Raw genomic sequence first — 20,932 nt, 5'->3', positions numbered from 1 at the left:
GTTGAGAGGTACATGATGAGCCGGGGAATGGTATATACCCAAGTACTATACTCAGAGGTACCCTGTGAGGGAGGTAGGTAAGTACAGGTAAGTTCCTTGAGTGGTCGGTACCTACCGGCCTACTTACCTTATTACTACCTACCTACCTACTTATTAAGTAGGGCAACTACTTAGGTAAATCAGCGGGTACCTAGGCACATCAGTAGGCGGTGTTGGTAAGCAGCCCAAGTAATGCGTAGGTACCTACTAATGTACTACACGTTACCTACCTATAGTCAGTACCTTTACCAGTCAGTCCCTATAAGTACCAGTCGGGCCGCCCACGAAGCCCTCAAGCACCCTTCAAGCCGACCCCCGAGAGAACCCACTATGAACCCCCAGATTTCTGGCGGTATCTGAGCCTATTCGCACCGAGTCGTCCACTGATTTCCGCGCAAGCTGGAGTGGGCTGCATTACTGGTCATTACTGGTGCAGTGGCAGCAGTGAATGCAGCTCCCGCTGGACCCTTTTGTCTGCCCCCGTTGCATTCCTGTCAGCCCGTTAATGCAACCCTTTGGCCGGACAAGCCGAGTAAACAATAACAAAAGGTCTTATTCAAAGTCGGTCAGCTAGTCAGCGCCTCGTGCATCAGTAAGTTTATGGTGATGGGAAACGAAAAAAAATCGGCTCCCGAATACCAACAATGTACTATTACTTGTTCCCGTCGTCTGCTCGGGCCTCGTCCCGCGGCCGGCGCGCCCTACACTAGCAGTTCAATGTTGGAGCTGGCGGTACGTGGTGGTAGCCCACCTGACTCGAGACGGCTCGCTCTCTTGACAGACCACAGACATAAATACTTAGAAGCGGGTGAGTCTTGGGAAGCTCCGTGGCGGGTGCCATAGTACTACCCTCGCGCACACCAGGTACCGGGTTCAAGATGCCATGCTGTCCTATCAATCGCGCAGCTGGGCCCGGATTGGCCCTGGAGCTGTCACACCTGCGCCCTGGCGCAACCAACCAGCCAGTCACCGGCGGACTCACCGCAGGTCCATGTGCAGATGGCTTTGTATACCGATACATGTTGACCACTTGACCACCAAGGGAAAACAATCAATATTACACATCAGCATGCACGTCTGTATGCACAAAGGGAAAGGATGCCACACCTAGATACGGATTACGTACATTAGTTGATTTAACTTGATTAGCTTTCTGGCTGGTGCAATCGAATCCATCGGAGCTTGGCTTACTGGCCGCCCGCCACCGTTGTGGCTGTGTCCAGCGCGCTACCTACCCACCCACCGTTATGAGGATAGCCCAAAATACGTTCTCAAGCGCTATAACACATATTACATACTCAACAACAACACAAGGTATTTTCGCGGTGCTCATGGGGTGCCCAATCGCAATGCTTGCTATTCGGATATGATTTTTAGCAAGTTAAACTTGGGTAGTCAGGACTCCATGCACTGATAATGTGTGCCGGTTGGTTTCTCCTTGGAACCACTTGGTACCTGTTCGCCTGCGAGTCAATCCCGGCGCCACACTCCCCTTTCAGTCCTGTTTCTTGAGTAATGCTGTCAGGTCAGATTAATGCAATGGATTACTTGGCCGAGATATGGTAGTCATCTTCCCGGAGTTCTTCATCTTCTATTGCCCTTTCAATTCCGCTGACATGCCGTCTCTTCCTGTCCCATCTTCTAGCTTAATACAGCTTGACTGGCTTACCTACTTAAAACTTTTCTATCTTCCTCATTCGTTCTCTACACTTATATGCTGCCATTCCTGGCTGGAAATTATCTACATACTGATAGTAGTCAAGGTGTCGATACCCTGGAGGCTCGCTCCCTTGTGGCTACTCAGTATAGTTGGCACTGTTTTGCCCATCTTGACCTTCTCCAGAACCCCGCCCGCCGGCTGCCCCCGCACCATCACCCCACTAGCCTATCCACCTTCTCGACCAACCCCACTTCAACACAAACACCAAGGCCACTTCCGTAGGCATCATCGACATCCAAATTGTAATGGCCAGATCGCCCATTCGCTGGAGCTACCCAACTCTCTTCTTCCCCAGTTTCTTTATTTGGCTTTCCATATTGGCCATGCCATCGAGCCAAGGAAATGTCATCGCCCCAAAAGCCCCCACGCCAGAAACGATGGGCTCCCAGAGTCCGTACAGGCTGCCTTACCTGCCGGTTGGTCCACGCCATACGCTCTTGTTCTCCCGACGGCTGATTTTTCTTTTCCTTGTTCGTTCTTCTCCCGCGGCAGAGGTCGACATGTCAAGTGCGATGAGACACAACCAATATGCAAACGCTGTCTTGCCCTTGGCATCCCTTGTCAGTACTCGCTTGTGTGGCGGCCGCCTGCTCGGTACCAGCCCGAGTCGCGTATGGATTCGATAATGGCACTTAGTTCTGCGCCGCTTGAACAACAGCCCGCGATAGACTCAGATATCATGCAAGCGATACGGTATTGTACGTCTATTGCATTTTGCCACGCTTTCAAAAAGTCAGTTCTATCCCTCAAACAAAAGATTGACATCCAATCCCTAGACGCCACCTGTGTTTGTCCACAGTCCACCCGACTGCTCACCGGCAAGCCGTACGAAGAGAGGTTGGAACCGCGTCTCCATACGTGGAAAACAAAACCACCGTCTGCCTTCATTATGCTTCAAATGTCGCACCGTCTATCCGCCCTTTGTCATGAAAATTCCGCCTTGACACGACAGCACACTGTGCCCGGCACCCAAACGCTCTGGCGCAATTTTTATGCTTATATGGGTCATTCCATCATGCTCTTGAACCAGGATATCAACAGCCGCTCCCCCATACAAGTTACGCTCTTTCGAGTCATTGATTTTATTTGTGTTGGGGTATGCCATATATCTCTGCCACCCCCTGTCTGTCCGATGCATTCGTACTTACCACTATCCTTCCCCCAGCTCGCCATCGTAGAACTACCCTGGCGGTCTCACACGCGGGGCTTCTTGGCTCTTGTACAGCATTATGGTGGCGTCCAAACCATTCTAGACTCCCCAAATCTTCATGCTGCGCGGCAGGCACTCCATTTCGTCCTCCTGTAAGTATCTATGATGAACCCAGGCCAGCCTCGTTGATGGCGAAGAGATTCCTTTTCTCATCCCCCAACTAGCACTGCGACCATGGCCAATACAACGAGCGCTTCTACCGACCAAATCTCTGAGCTATATGACTGGACAGACGAGCAATGCCTTGCCATATATGTCTTTTCTTTCTGCCATTCTCTACCCTGCCCCAGCAGTCTCTTCATCGCAATACGCCGCATAACACGTCTGCGTGCTGCCTTGGCCGCAGGCGCTCCTAAGCTTGGTCTTGTACCTACGGCAGAACTCATTGCCCTTAATGTTCTTGAGTTTTCGCCCGACGACTGGGTTGAAACGTATTCATTGCCAATATCCGAAATTGCCCCAGTGTACGCCTTGGCATTTAAACTTGCGACCGTGCTGTATGCCTTGCTTTCTCTTCCCCCTCCATTGTCCCGACCCTTTGCACAGCATGCTATCCTAGAAAGCTCCGGTGATAGTGGGGGTATCAGTGCCGCACGTATCCATTACCGCAAGGTGCTCTGGAACACTATTTTCTTCGGAGAGCGAGGCTTGGTCCCGTCGCCTCCTGGCAGGATGTGCTGGCCGCTGGCCGTACTGGGCGCTGCCTGCCACGATGGAACCGCGCAAGACCATACCGCAATAGTTGGCTTGGTCAAGAAAATGTGCGGCGCGCCTCCTATCGACTGTGGCCCGGCCTTGCTGCTGGAAACGCTACCTCGTTTCTGGGCATCGGGCAAAACTGCCTGGGACGATTGTTTTGCAACCCCAATTCATACATGGATATGGAGCATTTCATCTTATATAATTCAGATGAGAATGGCATAGAGAGTAGAGTGGCAGCAGTCAATACCTGCCGGATGCTGAGCTACCTGTGTGCTGCATTCTGGTCAGATGTTTACGACAACCAGCACTCCGCAATCGTTCAATGCAGTTTGTACATAGTTCCGCGCTGCAATTTGCAACGCACTCCACTAGCCAATACAATGATGATGGACTCTGTGAATCATGACCGAGATTAGAAAGAAACAAGGGAGAATGGATTTTTTTTGCGTAATTTGCCGCTTACAAAGCTCTCATCTGCGAATTTCGAAAGCGCTGTATCGACTTTCATTAAGAGCTTCATTTTGGGCGTATCTAATCTGCTAGACCATGGCGAGCGCCGCGCCCAACTCAATTCATATTTTGGGGCATGGCACATTGAAAGTGGCCGTATCTTATAAGTTACCCAGCCATCGCCTCGGAAATAAGTGCACCGCAGCAAACACCAACCGTCGCGAGGAAGAGGACAAAAAACTGCCAAAAAAAGCGAGAAAAAAAAGAAGACTTTGGCAATGATCTTCCACTTAATAAAAGAGGAGCACTGGTTTGAAAAGCGTCGTAGAAAGGTTGTGGTTCTCTCCATCGGCATTGCCAAACTTTGTCAGAGAAGGTCTGATAACCAGCGACCTATCTTCTGTCGTATCGTCGGTCAAATATCTCAGCTCGAAATCCTCGAGCCGCCAACTGTCGCAAGTCGGTGTCGGAGCCGGCCAGGCGGGTATGAGAAGTGCCTTCGAGGACATGAGCGTGGCCAGGAGCTGCGTGGCGTGTCGAATCATCACCGTCGCCTCGGCTTGTACTTTCGGCTTCAATTCCAACTCGGTTTCTTCGGGAAACATGGCGAGGAGTATCACTGCGATTTTGTCAATCATTTTCGCCTGGGACGCCCTGTCGGCCTGGAGTAAAGCGACCCCGCTCCCTTCAGATAGCCAACAGGCAAGCTCGGCCACCTCTGCGGGATCATTGCTCCCCCCTGAGATGCTCTCGTTAACATTGCCGTCCAAAATATCAAGGTCCTGCTCGCTTACCCAATATCTCTGGCTTCAGCGTCTGGAGAATTTCCACCAAACCGCTCTTCCACTGGCTGCCTTGGCCAAGGAATATAGCCTTGTGTACAAGGTGCCAGATAAAGGCCTCTAAGAATATCTCCAGTAATTCTCTGTGATGCGACTCGGGTACCCTTTCGAGGGAAACCTCTGGAAGCTGGAATCGCAATACTTCCAGAACATCGTCGTTGCCTCTGCTCTCATGCATCGACAGTAGGTTACAAGATTTCGCACGTTGAAACTTAACTCGTTCCACCGGGCCTTGATTGTGTCATCTGCAACTTTGTTACTCGTCAAACTGACTCTCTCTTGAGACTTCCATAGTTCCTTCTTCAAGACTTCAATCTCTTCGTTGTGCAGCTCCTGCAAAGTGGCGATTCGTTTGTCGAAACCTTCGAGCACTCTCTCCACCAGTCGACCCAGCAGATCCTCCCCAGATTCGTGAGAATTTTCTGACAAATCTCTTTTACAGAGATGCACTTCGATCTTTGAGCTTGTCTTTGGCAGGTCGGTGTTCTTCGATGCTTGCTCCGATCGCCGAGACTTGAACTTTCGTGGCCTGGTACGAGACGACGATGGCTTCTGGTATAAGACTGGCTTTCAGTGTCTGTAGACATGGGGTTAAAGTCTCCATCTTCGATGATATCATAGTTGACTCCTTTCACTCGTGGAGCTCGATTTCTTGCGCGCTTATTTGCTACCACTATAGTCTCCTCCGAATCACTAACGAGTCTCTTTTTGGTCGGCATATTATGATACTTGATAGTCTTTGGAGATTTCGTAAGCGAGACAGAAACTATGAAACGAAAAGACGCTCCAGACAAATAAGATGCGATGCGAGATAGATAATTTGAATCTGAGCTACCTTTTTGTAACTGGACGAATCTGGTGTTGTATTGTAGACCATCACCTCTCCAAAGTGAGAGGCATTTGAACTGCATGCATTAGTTCAGAAATCGTCGACTCTTCGAAATGAGAGGCATCTGAACTCCATTTAGCATCGACCTCGGAAACCTGAAGCTACAGAAAAATGCAGCTCAGTAATCCAATTTGACAAGAACAATCAAGACGCGGTACTGAATCCTCTTCTTCCACCCACCAAACTCGGACCTGCTAAGACGAGGCCTAAACGTCACGCACTACGACAAGACTCTTTTATCCAGACGCTTACGGTACACAACCACTTGAGCTAGAATCATATCCTCTACGATAATTGTAGGCATCGACTTTGGAACTACGCAAGTTGGAAAAGCTCAATTTCCCCGGCTTCTGCTAACATACCTTCTCACGACAGCTTCAGCGGCGCCGCGTGGGCGACCACAAAAGATCAGGACGTGATCAATGTCATTACTTCCTGGGACTCTGAGTACAATCAGTGCTCTGATCGCCAGAAATGTCCTACTCTCTTGCAATACGGCGACATCAACGAGACGACGCCATGGGGCTACAACATTTCGCCGGACAAGGACGAAATACGGTGGTTCAAACTCCTGCTTCTTGATAAAAAAGACGTCCCAAAAGATATTTCTCAATGTTCTCAGCTTAAGGAGGCCGAGAAACGCATGAGGCGTCTGAGGAAAGACCCAGTAGAACTCGTCGCTTGCTACCTGAGCTCGCTATGGAGCTTTTGCACGGCTCGTATTACTCGGGCCCTGGGCGCAGGCGAGGTCGGCAGCTGCAAGATTCGGATTGTCATGACCATACCAGCTATATGGCCACACTATGCCCAAGACAGAATGAAACGCGCTGCTGAACTTGCAGGTATGCTCCAGACTACCAGCGTACTGCTGCGAGCCCCGACACTGGAGTTCGCTTCGGAGCCCGAGGCAGCAGCTCTGGCAGTATTGGCGGGATTCAGCCCTCGACCTGATATTCAGGTATTCCGACGCCAGCAAATATTTGTGCAGGCAAGACCGAGTTGACACGTCTGATACAGGAGGGCGACACGATTGTTGTCTGTGATGCCGGTGGAGGGACTGTGGCAAGTTTCAAGGTTCCCTTGCTACGTTTTGTACTAAGGCGTTTGCGCACAGGATCTGATCACCTATCAAATTACAAGTCCAAAGACCTTTCAGCTGCGAGAGTGTGTTGTTGGTGAAGGTTCGTCTACCACACTCTCAAAGGCGGTCGTCGCTAATGCGAATTCCATACAGGCGGGCTCTGTGGTGGCATATTTGTCGACCATCACTTTGAGAACCTGATTGCCGAGAAACTCGGCGACTCTAGCTGGCTGAACCTGGATTTTGAGGACAGAAGAGCGTTCATGAAAGAGAAATGGGAAACCGGTATCAAATCGCAGTTTTCTGGGAACGACCGAGTGTTTCGCCCTGAAGTCCCTGACGGATACGTGTCAGGCGGAGCGACGGGTAAGCGAAAGCGCCTCATGAAGATTACTTTAGAACGGTAGATTTTTCTCACGCAACGTTTCTTGAGATACACTGCTAACATCTTTTAGGTCTGATCTCTGCAAAGTCTTCGATCCTGTGGTAGACAAATGCTGCGGATTAGTGCAACGACAAATTAATGCCACCCAGGAACAAAATTTGCCGTATCCAAAGGTGATTTCTGTCTAAAAGAAAAAACCCCAATGAGGACCCGTTATTTCAGCGCTAACTCTAGGAATCAGTTCATCATTCTGGTGGGAGGCTTTGGATGCTGTCAGTATCTATTCAACAAGCTGACTGAACTCCACCCCAACACTACCATTCTTAACCCCCCAACTGACCAGGCGTAAGTTGACGGGGTTTTCCAGCTCTCACTACCTGATTCATCTTCCATTTCTCTATGTCTCATGGTAGCTTGATCTAATTGAGACGTAGATGGGCGGCGGTCTGTCGAGGCGCCGTCAGGCATGCCCTAACTAGCCGCAACCGGGCCAAGAGAGTTACTCAAAAGGGAAGCGCCAGCGGCGCAAACGATGACCACTTTGTCGTGCAGTCTCGAATTGCACGAGTAAGTCTGGGGTTCAACTTCCAAGCTCTCTGGGATTCAAAGGTCCACGAAGAAGAAGACTACATCTGGGACGACGACATGGGCGTCGCAAGAGCTGCTAATCAAATGATATACATTGTGAAGAAGGTATCTATACCCGTCATGTTATCCATACTATGTCTGATAAAAAGCCCAGGGAGACTCTGTCGACGTTGCATCAAGCTCGACATACTACTTCACACGCACTTTTACGAATGAACATGATACGAGCGTCGAGGAAGAGCTGTTCTACACAACTCTGGATGAACCGCCCTCGCGCATGACTGTCGATGTAAAAAAACTGTGTGTGATCAAATGGAAGCAAAGAGTCGACCTGAGAAAACTCAAGTTGGCTTACAACGAGGAGGGAGGCGCGTACCATGTGCTGCGATACAGAATTCAGGTGAAGATTGACGCTGCAAATCTCAAGATCGACGTGTATCATGGGCCTAAAAAGGTTGGAGATGGAGAGCTGAGGATTGAATACACGGTATAGAGAAAGAAGAGTCGATATACAGCTTCGCAAATCTCTCTCGCTTCTCTCTCTGGCTTGGAGGTTGTTTTTTTGGTAGCAACGCCGTTGACAGACAACTCCCCCCCCCCCCCCCCCCCCCCCCCCCCCCTCTTTCCGCATCTGATATTTTTACAAGAGCTTGGGCTTCCGCAAATTCTCTCCAGAATGACTCTGACGAGGATTCTGGCTGACAAGGATCTGGCTTTAATTTTAGATTGGGTATTACTGACTCCCTTTTTGCTTGCCTGGAGCTAGCAAATCGGCGACAAGTTTTCAATGACTACTCTAAATTCTTATTGGAGCTTTCGTCATCGAGTTGTATAGCTTGAAACAATCAAATATCAACATTTGCTACCTTGTGTAAAAAGTTGCCCAGTGCTGTAAAGTGCCTGGAGACCGAGGTGACAGAGGGTAGTCGTAAGAGCGCCTGCTTGACAAATAATACTTCACCTCTCGAAATAATTGTGAAATAACTTTTGCAATCTCTAGAGAACGTGCAATAGAGCTACTTTATTTTGTTTTCCTCAGATCTCTGAATCACTTTTTGGCAGTGCCAACACGCAATACCAAATCTCCTTGTTGCTACGGTCCCCTGGACGCCGACCCATAATTATTTTCTAGACCTTCAGATGCCGCGAAACCTCCAAACACTTGTCGCTTTGTCCTTTAAGCAACGACTCCCGCACAACACCCCGTATATCCCGCTGGCTATGGCTCCGGCCGACGACACACCTGGCGCGACACCGCCTCACAAGCGGCGTCGGATGCGCGACGCACAGTCCCCGAGCGACCGCTCGCCCAACGCGTCGAGACGAGGGCCCGATCGCGGAGACAGCAGCGACTACTATTCCAAGGCTAGGGACTCGTCGCGATCACCCGCGGGACGAAGGCGGCGCGCCGTATCAGCCTCTAGCTCGGGCTCCAGCACACGGTCCGAGTCGCCGTCCCCGCGACGACCCGCGCGGCGGCGGTCACCGGCATCCACGTCGTCGGACCGAACGCGGACCGAATCCTTCTCCCCAAAGCCCGTGCCGACGACGCCGCAGGAGCCGCAGCCGCAGCCGACGACGCCGCCCTCGCCGCGCCGCGGGCCGCTGAGGCCCAACTACAAGGCGCGGCTGGCGCTGCACGGGCACGGCAAGCCCGTGTCGCAGGCGCGCATCTCGCCGGACGGGCGGTTCATCGCGTCGGCGAGCGCGGACGCGACGGTCAAGATCTGGGACGCGGCGACGGGCGCGCACCTCGACACGCTGGTCGGGCACATGGCGGGCGTCAGCTGCGTGGCGTGGGCGCCCGACAGCAACACGCTGGCGAGCGGCTCCGACGACAAGGCGATCCGGCTGTGGGACAGGGTGACGGGGCGGCCCAAGTCGACGGCGCGCAAGTCGCTGGCAGGCGGCGGGGGCGGCGCGGACATGGCGCCGCTGCGCGGGCATCACAACTACGTGCACTGCCTGGCGTTCTCGCCCAAGGGCAACATCATCGCGAGCGGGTCCTACGACGAGGCCGTGTTCCTGTGGGACGTGCGCGCGGGGCGGCTGATGAGAAGCCTGCCGGCGCACAGCGACCCGGTGAGCGGGATAGACTTTTCGCCGGACGGGACGCTGGTGGCGAGCTGTTCGACAGACGGCCTCATGTGAGTTTGGCGGAATTACGTGACTTTGGTATGCTGTCTTTGCAGAAGACGGGCTAACATGAAGCGTTCGTTGTACAGTCGCATATGGGACTCGGGAACCGGCCAGTGCCTACGAACGCTCGTGCACGAGGACAACCCGGCGGTGGCCAACGTGTGCTTCTCGCCCAACGGCCGGTTCGTGCTCGCCTTCAACCTGGACAACTGCATCCGGCTGTGGGACTACGTGGCGGGCAGCGTCAAGAAGACGTACCAGGGGCACAAGAACGAAAAGTTTGCGGTGGGCGGGTGCTTTGGCGTGCTGGACGGGTCCCCGTTCGTCGCGTCGGCCAGCGAGGACGGCGACATCGTGCTCTGGGACGTCATCAGCAAGAACGTGCTGCAGCGGGTGCAGGGCCACAAGGAGGGCGTCTGCTTCTGGGTCGACGTCCACGGCGACACCATGGTGAGCGCGGGGCAAGACCACACGATACGGGTCTATCGTCACGTCGGTCAACAAGGCAGGGCCGTCGCGGAGACGAATGGCACGCTGCCCAACGGTATTACGCACAGTGCGCTGCCAGCGAATGGAGAAGAGTTGTCGGGGGTGCTTCCTATCAGGCAAGAAGACACCAAGATGGACATGTAACGAGTTTATGAAGTTCCGCCTTGTTTCTTTCAGTTTTTTTTTTTGTTATTTTTCTTTTGGCTTGAACCGGCGTACTCGGCACATTGATAGGCGTTTGTCAGGTTCATTCGTCGCACGCTTAGAATCCGGTTATTGCATGATACTTTTCCTCATTAGAGGTGCAAACAACAGGCTACCAAAATTCACACAAACACACCATGTCTTTGAGATATCCGCACTTATGTCGAGTCCCAGAGATGACCAAAGCCACTGCCGTCCTTGCCACTCGGTCATATTCCCGTTACATTGCCATCAATGCGACATGGAGCGGCGAGCCCGAGATGCGGCGGGATCAGAGGCGCCGTCACCCGTTAAACTAACTGCCTCTGATGACGGCCAAACAGGGCTGCTCTAGCTGCAAGAGTTGCACCTGCGGCTGTCGGCAGCCCTCGTCCCAGGGCAACTCGTCAAGTGGGAGAGCCGGGCCACAGAGCTGATGAAGGGCACGGAGCTCATCGAGCCAACCTTGGAGGCCGCCTTTGGCGTGACGCGGCCCAGTGACGAGAGCGGCTGTTGGGCTGTTGGCATTCATTTACATGCAAGATTGATGCCGTTGGCAACCAACGTGCTGTGGGTTCTCCTTGCGATGCTCATTTCGTCTGGGAGGCTAGCACTGTATTGATTATATTGCCCGTTCCGTCATCCAAGGGAGACTACTCATACTCAGTACTCCTAGTCCAATACTACTTATTATAGCCATTCGAAGCAGGCTGGACAGTACCAAGTACCAGTAGTTATAACTCTGACACTGTCCGTGGACATGAATGACTAGCTACTGCACGGAGCTTCTGGCCGAGTGGTGATTACTAGATGTCTTTGTGTATTTAGCCTTGACAACGGCAGTTGTGCATGAGAAAGGGCAATTTCCTTGGCTGAAATGGCCGGCATTATACGGAAGGCAAAAGCAAAAAGAAGTTCAGCCGCGCCGATCCAGCTTGCTCATCATACGCTGCCCTGAAAAGTCATGTTTACAAGTACTTGGAGTAGTTGTTTCAGCAGGGTAAGAGAAGCACGTGGTTTTACAGCAATGTTTTTTGACAGAGTTTTGGCTGTATGCATCGATCTCTCGCATGTTACCAAGTGCGGAACGTCAAGGCCGTGGAAGCACGACCCTGCCTAATGCATAGGGCGATTTTTGAGTCAGCTAGGCACAAGTTGTGGGAAAAAAAAGGGGGAAATCGCATGAGACGAAGGAGAGAGAGGTCCAGAGGTCCAGAGGTCCAGAAGCCCAGAGTATGCTGCATCCCACCATCGGTGTCACGACTCACGAGTCGGCAAAGATTTCTTGGCGCAGGGATTGCGGTGCAGGCACCAGGTTCAAAGGGTTGGGTGTGTTCGAGTCAAGGCCGGGTGGTGGGCGAATAAGAGTGACGTGCAATGTGAAAACAGGACATGACAGGATACGAGAGTCAAAAATGTGCGATACGAGAGTTAAATAGACAAGATTTGAATGAAGAAGTGGGAATTTTCGATAATACAAGGCAAGGGGCAAAGGAATAGTGGACAGCGGTTCGAACAGTGATCGTCAGGTACGGAGTACTCTTTGGTTGGGTGCTGACCCAAGTACTTACCTACCTACCAAGGTAGGCATATACTTAATAGTAGGTAAGTAAGTGCCTCGTACTTGGAGCCAGCAAGTACGAAGTACGGAGTACGGATTAAGTAGTAGAGGGCCCATGACGGTTGGGCGGGCTGAACGGCTGAAACGCGAGGACATTTGCAGGGCAGACGGGGGGGAAGCGGCAGTTGCGATGCGATTCTGAATGAGTGAAGTCATCTTGATGGAAAAAAGGAAAAAAGAAGAAAAAAGAGGAAAAACGTGAGTGGGTGGACAACTCACAAGTGTAGCCATCCATCTAGAGTCATCATCGAGAAAGCAGGCTGCAGCTTAACAACCTGCCTTGATGGGCCAGCCACACAACCGTTTGGTCGAGTTCAATTTTTTTTTTCTTCGCTCTTCTCTCCCTCTTGTTCCGAATGTAGAATATTGTAGCGCTCTGGTCGAAGAATCCAAATGTGGACTTGGTCCACCCTGTCCAATCTGTACTAGTCAGGCCAGGCATTCAGGCATTGTAACCCTCCAAGCCCCCCCCTCTTCCCCCCTCTGGCGTTGCTGCTCACCTCTTGTTGGCTACAGTTTACAAAATACCCCTGGCGCCGGAAAGCTGATGTTGTGGATATAATATTGGTGGGCGGGCTCCTCCAAGCCAACCAGAGAGAGAGAGAGCCTGATTTTTAACGCCAAAAAAAAAGAAAGAAGGAAAAAAAAAACACAATTCTATTATTGTTCCTGATGCCGCCACGACGCCACATGGCCACCAGCTTGCCGTCCATACTCAGTCCTCACTCCCGAGTACCCAATGACGACAAGGGGTTCTCAGACTGGCATGGCCGCATGGCTGAGGCTTCATGATCCCCCCCTCTTGTTAGTTTGCGTTTGTTGCCTCTGTCTTTCCTGTCTCTCCGTCTCTGTGTCTCTCATCTCAACCACACCCTCCATGCCTCCTTACCGAGTACCCTTGCCCTCTTGTTGCTTGCATGCTTGCCTTCTCCATGCTAACACCCCCTCATCTTCGCCTTGACCAGCTTTTGTCTGAGCTAATTAGTTGGTGGTGGATCTACAGACTACTCGGTCCCCTGTTTAGTTTCTGCACCTTTCCCACCTTTTTTTCCCAAAAAGTGGGTGTGCCTTATTATTAGCTTCCCGGAAAGTCGTTAATGAGTCCTCCCGTACTCCGTAGTCCAGCCTGCCCATCTGATGCAAGTGGAATGTCCAATGTCGACAGCCTACCTGCCTACGTACGCTTTGGCTGGGCGCATTGGCTCATTAATTATAAGCCCAGTGTCAGTATGCGACCCATGGCCCACTTGCACGGCGGTTCGCCTCGTGTCTGATTTTCTACTTGATGCTGCCTTTCTCGCCTCTACTTCTTAATCCTCCTCTTTTTCCTCCCACAAACGACCACACACACGCTCCCTCCTCAATCGCGACTCTCAGCAATCCAACGGTTCTTCTAACCGTAGTCACTCTTTACACACCGCTCCAACATATATAACCCCGACACCCGTCGGTTTTTCTGCACTCCTTCTCACCAACCCCTTCCTCTCTCTCTCTCCGCCTCCTAGCGTCAACGAGATCAAGATGCGCTTCACCCTGGCTACCGTCCTGGCTTTCGCCTCGGCCGCCCTTGCCGCCGTGGCCACTGACCCGACCGCAGACTTTGACAGCATCAATACCCCCGAAAAGGGCGAAAAGGTCCCGGCCGGCAAGCCATACACCGTACGCTGGAAGACCCCCCAGTCTTATCAAGCGGACCGCGTCTACATTCAGCTCCTGGGCGGCAAGGACCCCAACACCCTTGTTGTCAAGAACGAGAAGCTCGCCAGTTAGTCATTTCTTTTTTCAAACCCCCAAATTGTCGCGCTCATCAATTGCATCATGGTCGCTAACTGGCATCGCAGCCGTCGATAACGGCGACTCCAAGTGGAGCTGGGATGTTGCCTCCTCCCTCGGCGATGACGCTACCTACGGCCTCCGCTTCGTCTTGGAGCGCGACGAAAGCATTGTCCAGTACTCCCAGCCTTTCCAGATCGTCAAGGCCGAGGGTAGCAGCAGCTCCGGAAGCAGCTCCGACACCAACGCCGGCACCGCCACCCAGACTCCGTCCCAGGGCGGCAAGAGCTCCTCCGCCTCTGCTTCTTCTTCTGCTGCTACTTCCGCCACTTCTGCTGCGATCACCACCTCTGCTGCTTCGGGCGCCACCACCTCGTCCGCCGGCACTTCGGCCACCACTGCCCCCGGCGACAAGCACGGCAGCAGCAGCAGCGTCAATTGCGCTACCAAGGCCAACTCCACCAGTCTCACCACCAGCCAGTCCTCCAGCCAGTCCTCCACCCAGAGCAACCCTCCTGCTCCCGTCAAGTCTACCAACGCAGCTGGTCGTGCCGCCGGCCCCATTGCCGCTCTCGGTCTCATCGCCGCTGGCCTGTTTGCCCTGTAAATGGTGCTGGACTCTATGCCACGATTTTGATATGGTTTCTTTGGGTTTCATCTGATTTTTCGCCATCTTAATAGTACATTGCTACGTATATATGGGACATGCGGTTGCTGTTGGCCAGTCCCAGAAATTGTCTTTGGCTTGGCCCTACATGTCCGGCAACCAATCCCTCGTTTGGGATCAAGAGTTCTTCTAATGTTTAGGGAGAGGAAACGTTGCAGTCGTGGCCGAACGCGCCGCCATTGTTTCACCCCGCGCTGCGAGGGTTACTGGTAATGGATGCCGCGTCGGCTCTCTACGAGACGGCGCGTCGTGTCAGCTTAGGATCGGCCGTAATTGAATCTACATGTACCTTTTTCTTCGCTCTTACTTCTCCATTGGTGACTCCTCGAATCAGGCAATGACCGGCGTGCCCTGTTCCACCTCCATGCTCTTGGCGGACTGAGCCGCAGGTGAGACAGCTCTGCAGCTTTCGGCCCTATGGAATGTGAGACAAGGGTTCACCAGCCGTTGACTGCGGAAACTCCTCACACCTTTCCGAGTGAGACACGAAAGTAGACGCGAGATGCTGATGAACACTGGCCGTCGTAATTGTTCTTCTCTTTACATGCGGATTAAGTAGCCTCAAATTTTGGACGGCATGTAGTACTTGTGCAGAATGACCCTAAAATTGACGAACCCTTTTTTTTTTCTTTTTCTTTTCTTTTTTTTCTTTTTCCTTTTTCTCTTCATCGTTTTCAACCCCTCCATCATAAACTGTAGACTGGCTCGTACGTCATTACTAGCGAGAAACAATAAGATCATTGTTTATCACACACGAGTCCTGGAATGTCGGCGCGTCTCTGCGGAGTAGGCGCCGCCACTGGAATTGCCCTTGCGTCAGTAGCCAAGGCCAACAATGTGAACTCTCGGCCGCCCGATACCCAGGTGGGTGGGTAAGGAGGAGTGTGACGAGATTCATACATCATTTTGACTTTGTCTGCATTACCCAGCATTCCTTTCTCCGTGTCGGAGGTAGCACGCGCATTGCGTCGCTTCGGCAGCTTAGACGCTTTACGCTTAACCATCGCGGTTTTGAAACTAGGACATATTGAAACGGCATTATATACTTTTTTTTTCTATTTTTTTCCACAAAAACAGAACACGAACAAAAAATGGCACGGGCTTAAAGCGTTTCTGGCCGTCATGACTCTCAATGCAGCATCCCGCCGGGGACTCAATCACCGCCCTCCCACCTGGCCCCTCGGCAGCGGCGAGATCCAGCACACGGCCAGGTTGAGCGCAATGTGCAGCACGCCGATGATCCAGAGCGCCTTGGCGTAGCCGCGGCCGTGGTCCACGAAGCGGAAGACGACGGCGAACAGCACGCCGCCCAGGTTGCCGCCCGCGCCCGTGACGCCCGACACGACGCCGTTGGCCGCGGGGTGGACGTGCGGCACGAGCGCAAAGTTGGCGCCGTTGCCCGCCTCGAGGAAGACGGCCGCGACCGTGACCAGGGCCAGCAGCGCGCCGGGGCCGAAGCCGCGCGCCGCCGACGGGTCCACGCGGCCGACGACGACGAGCAGCGCGCCGGCGAGGACGCCGCACGTCGTGACCCACGCCTTCTTGCACCACAGGCCGCGCCCGCTGCGCCCGCTGCGCCGGTACAGCGCGTCGGCGACGACGCCGCCGAGCGGCCGCGTCGCCACGTTGAGGAAGCCGAACACGGCGGCGCGGTTGCTGGCCGCCGTCTGCGACAGCTGCGGGAAGTTGTGCTTGTAGTAGGAGCCCAGCACCGAGTTGATGGCCAGCTCGCCCCCAAACGAGCACGCGTACGTCGCCACGTGGAACGCCGTCTGCGGCGACAGCAGGATCGCCAGCGTGTCCCGGAGGCGAGGCTCGACGACGACCTCGCCCTCGGCAATGTCCACGGCCTGCTGGTGCGAGAGGCCGCCCGGCGCGCCCGGCAGCGGCAGCTTGCCCTTTTCCTCGTCCGACGAGGAGCCGTGCGTGTCCGTCGGCGTCGCGAGGCCCGTGTCAGTGCTGCTGCCGGCGGCGGCGCCCACCTGGAGACTGCGCAGGTTCTCGCGGACGCGCTCGTCGCGCTCGTCCCAGCGCCCCACGGGCGAGTCCGGGCAGAGCAGCAGCATGCCCAGGCCGCACGCGACCAGGCACGCTAGGGGCACGACGAACGTGACGCGCCACGCCGCCGACGGGCTGAGCCCCTGCCGCGCGACGAGCGAGTCGAAGACGGCGGGCATGATGAAGTAGGTGATGCCGCCGCCGGCGTTGCCCCAGCCGCCGGCGAGGGCGTTGGCGCTGCCGACGACGTTCTTGTCGAAGAAGCCCGTGCACCACACCTGGCACGGCACAAACGTGGCGCCCAGGACGCCGAGGAAGAAGCGCGCCGCGTACAGGCCGCCGGCGGTGCGCACCAGCGGCGCCAGCCCGACGGGGAGGCACCCCAGCAGCAGCAGCCCGAGGAAGACGCGGCGCGCGCCAAACTGGTCGCACAGCGGGCCCGTGGCGAACCGCAGTATCAGCGTCGCCACAAGGGACACAATGTTGGAGTTGGCGACCTGCGCGTCGGTGAGGTGCAGGTCCTTCTTGATGGTGACCGTGAGGAGCGGCGGAAAGGTGTACCTGAAACAGGCAGAGTTAGACGCCGGGCGAGGATGTTTTCGGGTGAGGACGACGGATACACATACCAGGCCCAGAATGCGAGCATGAAGCCCATCCAGGAAAAGAAAAACACTCGCCCGTACATGTTGACGGGGTTGAGGACCGGGATGCTGCGTGCCTTTTTGCTCACAGGACACACCTCAGGCGCTGCCCAGAGGGCGGAGAAGCTAAATCGAGGCATTGTACAAAGAGATTCTATGCAGGTATACTAAGCACTCGATGGTTTAGCTATGTAGAGCATGAGAGGAGACCTATCTAGCATTGTGTCTGCGAGTGTCGTCTTGTATTATACTCGTCAGGCTCAGAGGCCGAGACAGGTGCTTGATAACCAGCAGCTTGATTCGTCGCCACACCCCCGAACCATCCCTTACGGCGCCATGCATGGACACTATACCACAAGCCTGTGTAAGTAGCAGGCGTCTCGAGGCTAATCTATCGGCTGGCAGATTGGCGTGGCGGAGACGGCGCTGTTATCTTGTTTGGCTTGTTTGTCTTGTTGGCGCATCCGGGGTGTGGCCGATGCCTGCTATCAGGCCATCAGGAAACGTCTGTACTGTGCGCAAAAGCCCAAGTTGAGTAAACATTTCTATATCGACCCGTTTTGGGTGCATGCTTGGATAGACGTGTTGTGCCGAGGTGTCTGGCTATTCCTGATTCTCTATGCCGAGCAGACCATTCCCTCCACGACTGCCAAAATACGGTTACTTCCCATCATCAATGCTCGTAACAAAACTACGCTCTCCAAAGATTTTCATTCTTCACATGCAGCCATGTCGTTATCAAGCGAAATAGTCCGCCTGGGCCGTCTTCACACCCGAGTCTCGGCTTGTCTCATCCTGGCCCTTCCCTGTGGCTCCCCCGTGGCGAGGGCTCGCGGCTGAGCCTCCCTCTCCCCAGACCTTTCCAGACGAAATAGACAGCATCCAATTGGACCAAACCCCAGGTCGAGATAAACCTAGCCGTCGTGCCTGAGACGGATGGCAGGGCAGTATTGATAGCAGCGTCGGCTTATCAACGTTTGGGCCCACTGACTGGGCGGCCACGGCACTAAGGATGATAAGGAGCAGTAAATAGTATAAAGGAGGAGCCGAGCCGATCAAGTGAACTCGTCTTCTCTATCTCTGAACTGTCATCTCCGCGGAGCGTTCTGAACCTGACGGCGTTTTGGCTGTTTCTCGACTTTCGCGTTGCGATGACGGCGATGACGACGATGGAAACGGACGTGAGTGGTTCGACAACGCTTTGATAACGAAATGCGCCTTTAGATACGACAAGGGCGTTAATGGACAACCGAGACGGATTTGAAATCTCTCTTTTCTCCTGCAGGGTTCAAAAAGCTGGCTTATCGCAAAGTTGTCACGACTTCCCAGTTGCAGCTAGCTACAGCATGAGTGCGGCTCAAAAAGGGACCTCGCGCTTGAAGTTATATCTTGACATACGGCCAATAAAGTCAACAAACAAGAGCGCAGCTGTATTTGCGCAATTGTTGAAGTTTAGCAGCACTTCGAACATATTGAAGCGAGGTTGCGACACGAAACCAAAGTTGTCTTTTGCAACTGCTGCGGTTTGATTGCATTTGGCACCACAGGGCGACGGTTGGTCGGGCCCGACGGTGGGTTACCATCACGGCATGCCAGATCCGGTGGGTACTTGCTGATACACTGTGCGCCCGCATCTGTAGAGAGACTGCAACATCCCATCACGGTATGGTCCAAAGTGAAATTAGAGACACTTGATCGGACATGTATATAGGACCTGTCAATTCCCCCTTTTTCTTTTCCTTGGTCGCGTTTGCTTCGTAGCCGCGTACAGGGCTCGAGCGATGTAATTATTGGGACACTGGGCTAGGCCCAAAGTAGTAGGAGGGGCAGCCCGTCCCTGGAGACGTTGTTTGCGGCTCAATTTTTTTTTATTGCGCAACTTGGCGATTCTGCCCCTCCATCCGCAAGAGAGGAGATACAGCTTCTTGCGTTTTGTGGTCTTTTCTGCAGTGACTTCTCAGTGACTTCTCAGTAGAGTCCCATTGCTTGACGTCGTTGCGCGTCATCCTTCCGTCGCTCAGAACCGTTTTTCAGAACCGTACACGACATCCTGTTGAGCGACACCGGCACCCCGCCGAAAACGTTTGAGATGGCTACCCAGACGACCCCCAAGACCTGCCGGGTCATTACCGCCGAGACCATCTCTAAGGGATACCTGCAAGAGGTCAAGGATACTCTCGCAAAGGTCCTCGGTGACAGTCACCGCAAACCCACCCTCGCCGCGTTCCTCGCCAATGATGACCCCGCCGCCGTCATGTACGCACAGTGGTCCAAAAAGACCTGCGAAGAGAAGTGAGTCAGCATCGCCGATTCATGTTTGCAGCTTGAGGATCTCTAACGGTGTCTATCCGATTGTAGCGGTTTCGAATTTGACCTGCGCACCGTCGACAAGGATCTCCTCGAGGAGGAAATCATGAAGGCCAACGAGGACGTCAACGTCGACGGCACCATCGTGTACTACCCCATCTTCCACAAGAACCCGACGCACGACAAGTATGTGCAGGAGACGGTCGATCTCGGCAAGGACGTCGAGGGCCTGCGCCACCAGCACCTGCAAAACATGTACCACAACGTCCGCTTCATTGACGCGCCCGCCAACACCAAGAAGTCGATCCTGCCGTGCACGCCGCTGGCCGTCGTCAAGATCCTCGAGTACCTGCAGATCTACAACCCGATCCTGGCGACGGGCAACCGGCTGTTTGGCAAGACCATCACCGTCATCAACCGCTCCGAGGTCAACGGGCGGCCTCTGGCGGCGCTGCTGGCCAACGACGGCGCGACCGTCTACTCGGTCGACGTGACGGGCGTGCAGCTCTTCACGCGCGGCCAGGGCATCAAGAACCCCCGCCACAAGGTCGAGGATAAGGAGGGATGGGGCCTCGCCGAGTGCCTGCCGATGAGCGACGTCGTCATCGGCGGCGTTCCCGTCGAGTCGTTCAAGGTGCCGACGGAGCTGATTCGCGAGGGCGCCGTGTGCATCAATTTCTCATCGTTTAAAAACTTTGACGGCCCGGCCATCAAGGAGAAGGCGTCCATTTACGTGCCCTCTGTCGGCAAGGTGACAATTGCTATACTTCTGCGCAACCTTGTTGTGAGTGAACCCTCCAAATTCGACACTGGCACGAATCGAGTAGCTAACTGTGGTAGCGCCTTATCGCCAACCGGCCTCCCAAGGGCTCTGATGAGGGCACGGTGCAGGCTAGACAGGATGCCTTCAAGGATGATTAGATCAACAACTGACAATGCGCCAGGCGCAGTGCGCAGTGGACGTGGGGGATGTGAGAGACACAAAAGTCATTGCATTGATTAGATATTAGATAGTACTGCACATTTTTGCGGTGCCTGCACACTTCATTTTGATACCTGTTGGAGCTGGATCCGTTTTGCATTGAAAAGGGGCCAAAAAGTAAAAGCATGACAGCCCACATGCCACTGAATTGGATAAGTTTCGCAAACAGAACATCCTCATTAGAAAATTTCCTTTTTTTTTTAAAAAAAAAAAACAAAAATCCTTC

At 53.8% G+C, this 20,932-nt stretch overlaps 6 protein-coding genes across 6 annotated transcripts; 4 read left to right on the top strand and 2 right to left on the bottom strand.

Moving 5' to 3' along the window:
- Positions 1 to 4,411: 4,411 nt before the first annotated feature.
- V2A60_005161 (uncharacterized protein) lies at positions 4,412 to 4,759 on the bottom strand (the record flags this gene model as incomplete). Its single annotated transcript, XM_083256474.1, has 1 exon — positions 4,412 to 4,759. One exon carries the CDS (start codon positions 4,757 to 4,759, stop codon positions 4,412 to 4,414), a length of 348 nt encoding a protein of 115 aa, XP_083112600.1.
- A 292-nt stretch (positions 4,760 to 5,051) lies between these two features.
- On the top strand, positions 5,052 to 8,399 carry V2A60_005160 (Hsp70 family protein; the record flags this gene model as incomplete). The annotated part of the gene is made up of 9 exons (XM_083256473.1): positions 5,052 to 5,146; positions 6,228 to 6,810; positions 6,870 to 6,887; positions 6,967 to 7,033; positions 7,087 to 7,336; positions 7,389 to 7,491; positions 7,560 to 7,663; positions 7,753 to 8,011; positions 8,061 to 8,399. The coding sequence occupies 9 exons, from the start codon at positions 5,052 to 5,054 to the stop codon at positions 8,397 to 8,399; spliced, it is 1,818 nt and encodes a 605-aa protein (XP_083112599.1).
- A 728-nt stretch (positions 8,400 to 9,127) lies between these two features.
- On the top strand, positions 9,128 to 10,678 carry V2A60_005159 (WD40-repeat-containing domain protein; the record flags this gene model as incomplete). The annotated part of the gene is made up of 2 exons (XM_083256472.1): positions 9,128 to 10,053; positions 10,132 to 10,678. The coding sequence occupies 2 exons, from the start codon at positions 9,128 to 9,130 to the stop codon at positions 10,676 to 10,678; spliced, it is 1,473 nt and encodes a 490-aa protein (XP_083112598.1).
- Positions 10,679 to 13,859: 3,181 nt separating this feature from the next.
- On the top strand, positions 13,860 to 14,718 carry V2A60_005158 (GPI anchored serine-threonine rich family protein; the record flags this gene model as incomplete). The annotated part of the gene is made up of 2 exons (XM_083256471.1): positions 13,860 to 14,103; positions 14,180 to 14,718. 2 exons carry the CDS (start codon positions 13,860 to 13,862, stop codon positions 14,716 to 14,718), a joined length of 783 nt encoding a protein of 260 aa, XP_083112597.1.
- A 1,217-nt stretch (positions 14,719 to 15,935) lies between these two features.
- Positions 15,936 to 17,557, bottom strand: V2A60_005157 (major facilitator superfamily domain-containing protein; the record flags this gene model as incomplete). The annotated part of the gene is made up of 2 exons (XM_083256470.1): positions 15,936 to 17,337; positions 17,403 to 17,557. 2 exons carry the CDS (start codon positions 17,555 to 17,557, stop codon positions 15,936 to 15,938), a joined length of 1,557 nt encoding a protein of 518 aa, XP_083112596.1.
- A 1,949-nt stretch (positions 17,558 to 19,506) lies between these two features.
- On the top strand, positions 19,507 to 20,645 carry V2A60_005156 (methylenetetrahydrofolate dehydrogenase (NAD(+)); the record flags this gene model as incomplete). Its single annotated transcript, XM_083256469.1, has 3 exons — positions 19,507 to 19,709; positions 19,776 to 20,508; positions 20,565 to 20,645. The coding sequence occupies 3 exons, from the start codon at positions 19,507 to 19,509 to the stop codon at positions 20,643 to 20,645; spliced, it is 1,017 nt and encodes a 338-aa protein (XP_083112595.1).
- Positions 20,646 to 20,932: the final 287 nt, after the last annotated feature.

Source organism: Cordyceps javanica, chromosome 3, assembly GCF_051103115.1.
Source record: "Cordyceps javanica chromosome 3, complete sequence".
NCBI classification, from domain to species: Eukaryota; Fungi; Ascomycota; class Sordariomycetes; order Hypocreales; family Cordycipitaceae; genus Cordyceps; species Cordyceps javanica.
The sequence above is the reverse complement of the archived record's forward strand: the minus strand, read 5'-3'. Positions and strand labels throughout refer to the sequence as shown.